Below are 13197 nucleotides of genomic sequence, written 5' to 3' on the forward strand. Positions count from 1 at the left end.
AGGGGACTTGGATCGTGGAATGGTGCCCACATTCTGAGGATAAACCATTCAGCTTGTCCTGGCCCTTCTGCAGCATCTAATGGCTTATCGTGATCATTGGTCCTGTATATGCCTGATGTATTACATACGATAGAGGAGTGAGTGACTGCTGATGCGGTCACTTCACTTCTAATACATCGCAGGGGTGGGCTCCTTTTGGAGCCCCTGTCTCAGCGTTTCAGTTTTGATACACTGGCGCGAATAGCCTAAATATAAGCCTAAATTCTATATAAGAAAAAGCCGTTCTATACAGCTTCTTTCCCCACTTTGTAGATAGGCAAGCAAAGCAAAATTGCCATGATCACTTTTAAAGCTGCATTTTTGACTAGGGTCTGAGCACATTCTTGCTGCCGTTCTTAATCTCCTGGTCACCCATGTGTAACATGTTTTTAAGTGGGCAGAAAGATGTAATTAATGTAACTGCAGCGACCTGTGGAATGCAATCAGTAATGTTTAAGTCAGTCCACAAATACAGAGTAGCCTTTTAAAAGTTACTAGTGGAAGTAACTTTTTATGTGCGACTTTAAGAACAATACAAACTTTATGATGTAGAATGAAATAAAATTGGAATATAATATCACTGCAAACTCAGGATTACAACGAATGGGGTTTCCAAATTTTGGAACAAAGCAAAAATAAAACTTACAGCAATAGACCTGCAACAAACACTTATTTATAACACTTATTGTTTTTTAGTCAAATTGTTTTTCATAAATAACGAATGCAATTGAATCTGTGTTGGTAAATATACACAGAGACATCCATTAATCCATGTAGTTAGGTATTTGTGTAGCTCCCTTTTTGTTGTTAGTTCTGTCTGAATTTACTCCAACAGTGCACTTTATAAGTCCTTTTTCCTAACTCGCTGCTCACTTCCAGGTGTTTCTTCTTCAGGGTCCATAGGATCCACAGAATCTACCTTGGGGTATGTAGTTGGAGAGATCCATTGCACCAAACAGCTACAGCTTTAAAGCTCCCAGCATGCACTGGTTCTCCTCCCTATATACTCCGCCTCCAGCCACAGGCATTCAATTTTTTTGTTTGGTGCGCGGCAAGTATCCAGGCACACCTGTTTAACAGCGGGACTGCCTAGGTAGTCCCAGGCTTTTTCTTTTATGATTTACCTTAGTTTTTTGAACTTATGAGTTGAGCAGTACTAAGCGCCGAATAGGACGTGGGTACTGTGACTCAATCTACCCCCGCTGATGCCGAAATGCCAGTACTGCTATATCCCCTGAGGATTTTGGCGAGGCTTAGCTCGCGGCGTCGCTGGGGTCCGGACTGCGATCGGATTCACGGAGATGGCAGGTAAGCAATTCCTTGTGAGGGGAATCATGCGCGTTGCTGTCCAGGCCTCCGGCGTAGGAGATGCACCAGTGGCGGTTGTGGGTGAAGGCCTCGTGTAACATGTACTCACTAAGGTGGCCGGGGCCATATCGTCTGTCACCGGGGATGGGTAGTAGAAGCACTAGAGTGCACTATTTAGCGTCTACTACTGTGAGGCCAGCGTTACCGTGCGGTCAAAATCGCAGCTTAGGAGAGATAGGTGCTCCTCCGGCAGCTTCTCCCCCGACCCAGACGCAACGTCCGGTTACAGATTCCTGCCTCTAGGTTGCTACTTCTGACCACCTCGTGTGTAAGACTCTTGCAGTTCAGTTATGCGTACTGCTGCAAGCTGGTTGTCTCAGAGGTCTTGTCTGTCTGTCTCCCTGTATACCTCTTCTCTGGGTCTGGTATATAGTGCTCTATATCCTGCCAATACCCCGGTGGGGCTGGTCAGTTGATTCAGAGTTAATTTGCAATAACAATGTTTGTATTTATGCATTGTATGTGACTTATGCTAGCTGCTGTATATATACTGCCTTTTATTTTCAAACTGTCGGTTATATCTATCACTGTGTTTCTCCTCAACCCTCTGAAAAGGTGTGTGGGGTTTTCATATGTGAAGTGGGTCACACTGCATTTATGCAGTGGGTCACACTGCAGGTCACACTGCATGTACACCTTATACCGATCACAAATTTGGCATGTTCGAGGGTAAAGGTGAGAAGGGTGAGCCTCTGGTGCTCAAGTCATGTAAATCCTGTTTGGCAGGCCTGTTTAAACAGGATTTTATGCAAGATGGATTGTGTACTGCCTGTAGTAAACAGTCACCTTGGGTGGCGTCTTGGTCGCAGGTGTCGCAGATAATGGGTAAGGTTGCAGCGTTGCGTGCGCCTACCACGATATTGCCTCCTACTGTGGGATACCCACAGCATGTACCCTATGAACCTCTGTTGGTGATTATTCTGCTCACTCTAGTCAGAGTATGCTGCCATCTATAGCCCCTCAGCAGGTGGTGCAGGCGGATAGACCAGGGGCAGTAAAGAAGCAGGGGCAGAAGAGGGGTTCTCTCCAGACATTACCCCAGGATTCTGACCCACCCTCCTCATCAAACTCTGATACTCAGAGTTCTGGGTCTTTTACAGAGGATTGATGGTCTTCTTCCACTGAGTATGTCCACTCTCTGGTGAGAGCCATTAGATCTGTCCTCAGTATAGAGGAAGAGGAGGTGCCGCTGACTCCGGTCTTTAGGCGTCAAAAGGTAGCTAGAGATTATTTTCCTCAGTCTGAACAACTGATGAATCTCATTTCTGAAGCATGGTCTACTCCAAATAAGCATTTCCATGCTATAAGGAATTTAACCTCTCGATATCCATTTGCTCAGGGTGAATGTAGCAAATGGGAATTTCCTCCATCAGTAGATGCTCATGTGACTAGATTGATCAAGAGCTCTACATTATCCATTCCTGCCGCATCCTCTTTGAAGGAGGCTACAGATAGTTATCAAGTTTTCTATTTAAAATCAGTGTTTTCACTATATAGAGCTATTACCAGGCCAGCTATGGCTGTAGCCTGGGTAGCCAAGGCTATGAAAGAATGGACGAAGTCTCTGGAGGATAGCATGCCTAATGCTACCAGAGAACAGCTGTCTTCCCTCTGGAAGATGCGAGAAGCAGATATATCTATCTATCTATCTATCTCTAGATCTCTATAATATAGGGGAAGCGGTCCTTGATGCAGGTATCTTAGCTTCTAGGGAATCGGCAGCTTCAGTTGCAGCTTGAAGAACCCTTTGGCTAAAATCCTGGAAGGCGGATACAGGTTCCAAAAAACCCCTGAAATCCTTGCCTGGAAAGTACTTTTTGGACCAGAGCTGGATGACGAAGTGTTTTCTCTGGCAACATCTAAATCTGTGGGGTTCCCATCTACGACTACCCCTAAGTATAGGCAGTCGTCAGCTCTGTCCTTTTGCCCACAGGGTAGGGCAAAGGGACAGTCTTCCTCTAGACAGGATTATTCCCACAGAAGACTGCAGACCAGGAAGCACTTGTCAGCCAAGCTTCCAGGCCGGACGGTAAGCCCACTGCCTGATCGGGTGGGCCTCCCCCTGGGGGGTCTCAGGGTTGGAGGTCGACTCTTACAGTTTTCTCAGGCCTGGCACCAGACCACGACAGATGCCTGGGTTCGAGAGGTGGTCTCTCAGGGTTATGCCACCATGTTCCTGAGGCATCCCCCTCAAAGGTTTGTTGGTACAACTCTACCTTTAGACCCGGTCAAGTCTTTGGCCTTCCAGGAGTCTTTTGGGGCCCTCCTGAGGTCGGGAGCCATAATCCCTGTTCCTGTGACGCAACAGGGAAGGGGTTATTATTCAAATTTGTTTTTGGTTCAGAGACCAAATGGGTCACATCGCCCTATCCTGAATCTGAAGTCTCTCAACAGATTCATCCATGTGCCCAAATTCCATATGGAAACCCTACAGTCAATTATGCTGGCAATGGAGCTTAGAGATTTCATGGTCTCCCTGGACATACAGGATGCATATCTGCTTTTTCCGATTGCAAGCTCCCACCAAAGATTTCTAAGATTGGCGGTAGATCAGCAACATTTCCAATTTCAGGCTCTACCCTTCGGGCTGGACACAGCCCCTCGGGTATTTAACAAAATAATGGCAGTCATGATGGCTCATCTCAGACGACAAGGTGTCAGGATACTGCCATATTTGGATGACCTCCTGATATTGGCACAATCACAAGATTTGTTACAATGTCATCTGCAGATGACCATTGTCTGCTTACAAGAGCACGGCTGGGTAATAAATTTGAAAAAGTCATCTTTCTCCAACTCAGCGGATAGTGCACTTGGGGGCACTGCTGGACTCTCTGGGCCAGAGAATTCTCCTCTCAGAGGATAAGATTGCTGCACTACAGTCTTGTGTGCGCAGTCTACTCTGCAAACAAAGTGTGTCAGTTCACCTGGCAATGCAGGTGCTGGGCTCCATAGTATCCACATTCGATATGGTGGCATATGCCCAGTTCCACTCCAGGTCCCTGCAGCAATGGATTCTGTCTAATTGGGATGGTCAGTATCATCGTATAAAGTCTCAGATAATCTGCATCTCGCCAGAGGTTCGTCTCTCCCTCGCTTGGTGGCTGCAGACGACTCATTTAGACAAGGGTCATCCATTATGGGTCCCAGATTGGGTACTCCTCACCACAGATGCAAGTCTGCAAGGATGGGGAGTGGTGACATGGCGTCACACCTTTTAGGAAAGGTGTACGACTCAGGGAAGTCACCTACCGATAAATATCTTGGAGCTTCGTGCAGTGCACAGAGCGCTAGGTGTGGCACAGGACCTTCTTCACGACAGGCCTGTCCAGATTCAGTCCTACAACGCGCCCACAGTGGCTTACATCAACCATCAGTGAGGCACACGAAGTCTGGCACACATGAGGGAAGTGGCAAACATTCTTCTGTGGGAAGAATGCCATCTTCCAGCAATCTCTCCAATATTCATCCCAGGAGTAGTCAACTGGGAAGCGGACTTCCTGAGTAGTCAGGACATACACGCCGGAGAATGAGCTCTTCATCCGGACGTCTTTCAACTCCTGGTGGACCTGTGGGGACTACCAAACGTAGACAACATGGCATCACGCCACAGCCACATATTCCCCAGGTACGGCTCCAGAACGATGGACCCCTCAGCCACCTTTTGTGGATGCTCTGGTGGTGAGGAGGAACTTCAGGTTGGCATACCTGTTTCCTCCGATATCCCTCCTCCCAAGAGTTATCAGAAAGTTCAAGCAGGAAGGCGGCAGGTTAATACAAATAGCTCCTGCCTGGCCCAGGAGACATTGGTTCACCGATCTGACATGTCTATCCATAGACAGGCCACTTCCACTGCCTCTACGACCGGATTTGCTAGTGCAGGGTCCCTGCCTATATCCGGATTTACCTAGGCTGGCTTTGACAGCATGGCTCTTGAGTCTTCTGTCTTAAAGGCCAAAGTTTTCTCGGCTACTATGATCCAGACAATGATGAGGGCAAGGAAGCCTGCTTCAGCCCGCATCTATCACAGGATTTGACATTTCATATTTTCATTGGTGCTCCCAAACAAAATATGACCCTAAGGTTTTCAAGAGTACTTGCTTTTCTGCAGGCTAGGTTAGACTTATGTCTGCACCCCACTATCGTGAGGGTTCAGGTTTCTGCTTTGTCAGTTTTGTTCCAGCGCAGAATTGCGGTCATGGCAGATGTAAGAACATTTTATCAGGGTGCTCTATGACTGCAACCTCAGTTTATCCTTCCGGTAGCACCATGGGATTTATCCTTGGTTCTCAGGGCGATGCAAGCTCCCCCGTTTGAACCCTTGGATAAGGTGGACTTAAGATGGTTGACAGAGAAGACACTTTTTCTCCTCCGCTCGTAGAGTTTCTGACTTGGCAGTACCGTCATGTCGCTCTCCATATTGATTTTTCATCAGAATAGAGCTGTCCTTCGTACTAAGGTGGGTTACCTTCCGAAGCTAGTATCCCGTCTCCATATAGATGAGAACTTTTGTAGTCCCGGCTTTTCATTCTTCAAACCTGTCTACAGGTGAAGCTTCCCTGGATGTGATGCGAGCCCTTCGTGTCAACATGGATCGTACCAGCTCTATCAAGAAATCAGATTAGCTCTTTGTGTTTATATGGGTTTCACAAATGAGGATGGCCAGCTAACAAACTGACTTTGGCTCACTGGCTGCGTACGACTATTGCTTAAAAATGAAAAAAATCCCCTGTGATATGGATAGATAATAATCGCAGAAGTTCTACGATTAGAAGTACATAGACACCTTAATTATAGACACCTTTCTAACCAGCTTACTCAGCTCGCTCTTTCTTCTACTCCCATAGTTTTTTTTTTTTTTTCTATTACTGAACAAACTTTTTTTACCCATCCGCTAGTAGTCCCCATTCCTGGCTTTTCCCCCCAATCTTCCACAATTGCATATAAACTGCTGAGTGCTGTCAGGCCACTATCACCCAGGCAGCCACTGTCCCATGCTAACCAATCGGAGAAGATGATGTGTGTTTTCTAAATGCGTGGCAATGAAATTACAAAAGACTCAGGGAAAAGACAATGCCTACTGCGGTTGGTCCATACTGTGCAATGCAGTGAGTTACCTCAATATGTTTGCAGATACTACCCTGAGAGAAGAATAATGCTCCTAATTGATGTCTTTACCTCATTTGCCACACCCACTTCAACAATGACCCCTCTCCCAAATCACTTATTTCTCTTTCATAAGTCATTGTAAAGGAAATATTACCTCGTATATTTATTTATATATGACTCCCAATTATTGGAATATTAATTTAATTAACTCACTTGCCACGTGTGTGGATGTACCTTTTTCAGTGCATTGTATTCCTCATTGTGTTTTTACTTTTATATTTGGGGTTTTGTGTGTATCATGCTTTTTCTTAACAGTGGATTTTATTCTCTGGCAGATATTTCAGAGTTGAGTTCTGATCAGCCCCCACCTTCCCAGCCACCCCCACCACCTCCAGGAGAACCCCATAGGAGCTCATTAGAGAGCCTGGAGAACCCTGAGTAAGCTCTGTTATTTATGGCTTTGACTTGCATCTTCATCATATTGTTTGCTAGACTTACATGACTGCTCAGTCTATATTTCTATTTTTAGTGAGAATCATCAGTTTAACGGCACATACTCATCACTGACGGAAAATGTAGTGCAGGAAAATGGTGAGACATTGCTGGATCCACACCTGCGAGAGTATCCAGCTACTGTAACCTGGTATACTTGATTCTTTTTTTCTTTTTTTTTTCCAGGTAACAGTGCATCTTACCTGGACACTGAATATAAGGAGAAGCCTGAGCCACATCTTGAGAGGGAGAAAGATGATCTAAGAGTGGGGTACCCCAGCTTTATTTGCAAGATATCTTAATTCTTACATTTCTTCAATTTCACACTTCTCTAATTTTGCTGTGTTTCTCTTGAGTTGGTTTTCTGTTCTGCTTACTCCTGTATTTTTCTGTTTTACACTGTATATGTTTTGGTTCCCCACTCGTCTCTCAATCATATTATGTGCCTTTTGTTTGCGCCACATCATACCCCGATTTTTATTTTTAAGGTATAGCCCAGATGCACGCCTGGTACAGTTCAAAAAGGAGAGAAGTATTGGCCTGCGCCTTGCAGGTGGAAATGATGTGGGGATTTTTGTCGCCGCTGTCCAGGAGGGGAGTCCGGCAGCACAGGAGGGGATGAAAGAAGGTGACCAGATTTTACAGGTGACCACCATCACAATAGCCATGTCTATACATGTTTAAGTCAATCTTCATGTTAAATTGTTCTCATTGTATACATCGATATTTTAGAGCAGACTTTTCTGAGCTTTACATATAAAATTATCAATACAGATAAAAGCTTGTGAACTTCTAAAAATAACTAACCACTACAAGCTTAGCCGTAAGTTACACTGAAAATTGATTTGGCCAGCAAAATGATTTACTACAAACTATGTCTACTGATCCATGGTTAAGTTAGAATCGGGAAGGCAGAAAATAAATAGACACTGTATAATTTGCCTAGTAACCAAGGTGTGGTAGGACTCAAGGGAATACATAAAAATGCTATGCATACCTGCTGACGCTCCTTTCCAATCAGTTGTAAATTACAGCACTCTCTTACTTCATGGGTGATAAGCAGGAAGGGTCCAGATGCAAACAAGTTTAATGGTGGATTAAGTCTGCAAAACAGCACATTTATTTTGGAAATGTTTAAAGAATGTTATAGACCATCATAAGTAGCATTTGTAAGTCAGTGAATGCATTGACCTAAAACTATAAATACATTAGAATATGTATAATAATTTGACTGTTGTACAGTGGTGCTGACTATATACACAAAACATTTACTCCTGTAAACCAAATTTTTTGACCACATGTCATATATTTAATCTATAGTCTATACAGTAGTTTGTGAATACAAGATTAAAAAAGTTGAACTCCTTTTTATGTTGCTATGCACTTTACACCAGTGGAGTCCCCCCCCCCCCCCCCCCCCCCGATGTGCACGCGCCGCAAAAAAATGGGCGTGGTCACTTAAATGGGGCGTGTCAACATGACACACCCCTTTATTTTCACACTGAACATTCCTATCCATATGCACCTTAACCCCCAGTAGTACCCCTTATACAGTGCCCCCAGTATGCAGTTGTGGTCCCTCTTATGCAGGCCCATAGTTGTGCCCCTTATACAGTAGCCCCAGTAGTGGTCCCCCTTATACAGCCCCCAATTAGTTCCCCTTACTCAGTACCCCCAGTAGTGGCCCCCCAATGTAGTGTTCCCCCTTATGGAGTGCCCCCAGTAGCAGTCCCCACAATGCAGTGCGCCCAGTAGCGGTATCCCCTTATGCAGTGCCCTTTATATAGTGCCCCCAGCAGTAGCCCCCCCATGCAGTTTTCCCAGTAGTGGCCCCCTTATGCAGGCACCCAGTAGTGATCCCCCCCTATCCAGTGCCCCCTGTAGTGGCCCTTCCTATTATTGCCCCCAGTAGTGGTCCCCCGAGTGCAGTGCCTCTAGTAGTAGGCCCCTTTTATAATGCCCCCAGTGGTAGTTCCCCCCCCAAGTAGTAGTCCCCAGTAGAGGTCCCCCCTCACAATTAAGTGCCCCCAGTAGTAACCCCCCCCCCCCAGTAGAGGTCCTCCCAATAATGGTGCCCCCAGTAGTAGCCACCCCTCACCCTTTGTGCCCCCACCCTCAGTAGAGGTCCCCCAGTAGTAGCCACCCCCCTCCCCCGTTGTGCCCCCAGTAGTGCAGATAAGTTTAAAAAAAAAATAATATATATATATATATATATTTACCTGAATCCACGCTGCTCCAGTCCACGTTGCCGCTCCCGCCGCCAGTCCTCCCGGGCTGGCGCGCTCAGCATTATGGGACAGACGTCATGACATCTGTCCCATTACCCACTGCAGGAGCCGGACGGAAGCCCGGCTCTTGCAGTGGGTGCTGCAGCAGTCAATGAGAGTCTATCTGACTCTCACTGGCTGCTGTTTAACACACGCATCGCCACCAGCGCTGGCGGCGTTGCGTGTGTTATGTACAGCCTGAGCCCGCCTTCTAGTGCTATTGGGCAAGCGCTCAGGGGGAGGGAACGGGCTCAGGTGTGCAGCACAGGACCGGCGCTGAAAGCCTAGCGCCGGTCCTGTGTAAATGTGTAGCGCTGGCTAACTAGGGCGGGCGGACCGGTACCATGGCCGGCGGCGCCCCCCCGCGCCGCCAGTCCAACGGCGCCCAGGGCACGCACCCCGCTCGCCCTGCCCTAGTTACGCCACTGCTTGACACCATATTCCTGCATGAGTAGTCTCTTCTTTGTGCTTTTTATTGCTTTTAGTGGTTTCTATTCTTTTTCACTTTCAAACTCTCTGGCTTCTTATTTACCTCTATTCTCTTTCTTGCATCGTGACCCTGCCTCAGTAGCATTCATGCTTGTCCTTACACAGACAATCGCATGAGCGGTCACGTCATTGCCTTCCAAAATATTAACACACATGTACCGGAAAATATTCTGTGCTGTTGTTAACATTCTAGTCTGATTGGCTGTCCTGTTCTTGCCTGTTTCCAGACAGAGGGGTCTATTTACTACTTGGATGCAGATAAAGTGGACAAAGAAAAGTACCAGCCAACAAGCCGCTAACTAGCAGATAGGAGTTGATTGGCTGGTACTTTATCTCCGTTCACTTTTTCTACATCCAAGGCTTAGTAGATAGACCCCTGAGATTATAAAGTCATATAGGTGATAATTGATATAAAAAAAAAAAGTGCTCAAATCATGGTTTAATACAGCTTTAAAATGATTAGATATGACAGTGGTATCCCAAACTTTTTTGAATCATGGCGACCTAGAGTATCAGCATTGTTTTCACGGCACCCATAAGCCAAAAGCTTGTTATTGAGAAATTCATAAAAAAATTTAGTAAACTGAAGTACATTGTACTTAACTGTCATCCTTAGGTTCAGTTATGTGGTGGTGGACAGGTCTGCGCTTCTTTTTGTCCACATACTGTATTTACATTACATTGGCCATAAATAATTTGATTTGGTGTTGGACAGCCAACCTGAGGCACCCCTGCAAGTGTTCCGAGGCACCCCAGGGTTCTGCTGCGCACAGTTTGGGAACCACTGAGATATGATTAATTCTGTTGTTTCCATTTACAGGTGAATGAGACCAGTTTTCACAGCTTAACACGTGAAGATGCCGTACAATATTTTATGAACCTCCCACAGAATGAAGACGTCATATTACTGACCCAGGGCAAAGAAGACAGTAAGTCAGACAATAAATACTGTAACTGTAGGGCGTGCAGCACATGTGCTTCCCGGTGGTATAGGATACTCACTGAAAACAATTTCTGCTATAGTCTACAGGAAAATGATCAAGTCCAATGTGGGTGATTCATTCTATATTCGTACACACTTTGAACATGAGGCAGATACACCATCTGGCCTGAGCTTCACCCGAGGTGAGATCTTTCATGTGTTGGACACACTTTACCGAGGGAAACTTGGGAGCTGGCTAGCTATCCGCGTTGGCCGAGATTTGAAGGAAATGAAAAAAGGAATTCTACCAAATCGAGCTAGGTAAATTATTTTCCTACTGCTGCTGGTCTTTTCTTTTTATTTTTCTTTCCTGCTCCCAGCTCCAGTCACTCCTAGCTCACCTTCTGAACCTTTTCAGGGCTGAGCAGTATACTAACTTAGAGAATGTCCTGAAGCCTCAACCATCTGCAGGACCACGTGCTGAATTTTGGAAGCTCAGAGGCTTGAGGGGGGCCAAAAAGATATTGAAGAAAAGTAGAGAGGATCTGTCTGAAATAACCAGCAAGGCCAAGTATCCCCCATATGAGAAAGTTGTACTAAGAGAAGGTAACATGGAAATATATTTGTCCTTTTAAAAAAAAAAATATATATATAAAACTATTCCAGTTATGCTATTGCTGAATTGTTGCATGGTTGCCTATATAGAAAAAGGTAATCACTGACCGAAACGTCAACACTGTACCGATACGAATTGTAAGCATTAAAAACGTTGCCTTAAAAATGCTCTGGTGAATGCCCCTTAGACTATTGACTATATTATCCCAGACCCTCCAACATGACCCCTTCTACCTGGACTACCCACCTAATTTATGATTGAAATCACCTGCGTTGAACTAGTCACTTGATGAAAAGGTGTTTCAGCAGAGGTGGCTATATAAGGAGCAGAGCATTGTGTACCTGATGGAAGGGGGGTATGTTGGAGGGTCTGTTATCCTGTTATACTCATTATTTTTTTTTATTGACCTGAAGATTAGAGTGTGGACTTTACTGTTTTTACTGTTAGTACAGTGCACTTATTCCTCCTAAAGTTCTGCGTAGCGCCTGTATTTATCAAAGTTTTATGTGTGTTCCTATTGTTTTTATACATTGAAAATGGTTTACCTTCAAAAATAATATATATATATATTTTTTTTAACTAATAAAAGTGATAAAAAGGTAAATTATACATCTATCCTTCATAGCAGTGATTCTCAACCCCTAAGTTCCCCCAACAGGTCATGTTTTGATGATGTGTGTGAGCAGGTGGGATAATTACATATTTTTCATCGGAAGAGGGTAAAAGCCGGAAACATAGTAAATGCATTGAAAAAGCCGGAACTCCATAGTAAGTGTATTAGAAAAGCCGGAAATCCATAGTAAATGTATTAGAAAAGCCGGAAATCATATTGCAAGTATCGAAAAAGCCGGAAATCCATAGTAAATGTAATAGAAAAGCAGGAAATCCATAGTAAATTTATTAGAAAAGCCGGAAATCCATAGTAAATGTATGATTGCTGTCTTTTTCAATGCATTTACTATAATTTCCAGCTTTTTTAATGCACTTTACTATGATTTCCAGCTTTTCTAATACATTTACTATGGATTTCCGGCTTTTCTAATATATTTACTTTGGATTTCCGGCTTTTCTAATACATTTACTATGGATTTCCGGCTTTTCTAATACATTTACTATGGATTTCTGGCTTTTTCGATGCTTGCAATATGATTTCCGGCTACTAATACATTTACTATGGATTTCCGGCTTTTCTAATACATTTACTATGGAGTTCCGGCTTTTTCAATGCATTTACTATGTTTCCGGCTTTTACCCTCTTCCGATGAAAAATATGCAATATGATTTCCAGCTTTTCTAATACATTTACTATGGATTTCCGGCTTTTTCAATACATTTACTATGATTTCCGGCTTTCTAATACACTTACTCTAGATTTCCAGCTTTTCAATACATTTACTATGATTTTCGGCTTTCCTAATACACTTACTGTAGATTTCCGGCTTTTTCAATACATTTACTACGGATTTCCGGCTTTTCTCGTACATTTACTATGGATTTTTCCGGCTTTTCTCATACATCTACTATGGATTTCCGGCTTTTTCAATACACTTTACATCGTTGCCGGCTTTTTCAATGCAGTTACTATGTTTCCGGCTTTTACCCACACCCTTTTTCATCTGTGCATCATTTGTGAAATCCCCCTGTTGGTGGTACATGAAGACTGTAGTTAAGAAACAAGCTTCATAGTATTGATTTGCGCACACATGTAAATAAGCTAATTTCCAAATTCCAAAATAATGTTCTACAGGCATGCACTCAAGGCTACTTTGCTCTCTATTTTTGGGACACATTCATGATGGGACATCTACATTAATTGCTGATAAGCCTTAAAGTGCAGAGCGACTGCCATTTCCCCAGTGACTCGCGTATGCGCATTACTGTTGTCCCTGGGAAAA

At 44.4% G+C, this 13197-nt stretch overlaps 1 protein-coding gene across 2 annotated transcripts in view; it reads left to right on the forward strand.

The window, feature by feature from the left end:
• TJP3 (tight junction protein 3) overlaps positions 1 to 13197 on the forward strand; it is a 75997-nt gene that overhangs the window by 33639 nt on the left and 29161 nt on the right. For both annotated transcript variants that reach the window (XM_088452971.1, XM_088452970.1), the window contains exons 8-14: positions 6852 to 6954; positions 7046 to 7107; positions 7195 to 7279; positions 7497 to 7653; positions 10585 to 10693; positions 10788 to 11007; positions 11105 to 11292. In XM_088452971.1, coding sequence (XP_088309097.1) covers positions 6852 to 6954; positions 7046 to 7107; positions 7195 to 7279; positions 7497 to 7653; positions 10585 to 10693; positions 10788 to 11007; positions 11105 to 11292 — 924 coding nt within the window. The remainder of the gene's footprint in view (positions 1 to 6851; positions 6955 to 7045; positions 7108 to 7194; positions 7280 to 7496; positions 7654 to 10584; positions 10694 to 10787; positions 11008 to 11104; positions 11293 to 13197) is intronic.

The sequence above is a fragment of the Taudactylus pleione genome, unplaced genomic scaffold, assembly GCF_031769625.1.
Source record: "Taudactylus pleione unplaced genomic scaffold, aTauple2 ptg000560l, whole genome shotgun sequence".
NCBI classification, from domain to species: domain Eukaryota; kingdom Metazoa; phylum Chordata; class Amphibia; order Anura; family Myobatrachidae; genus Taudactylus; species Taudactylus pleione.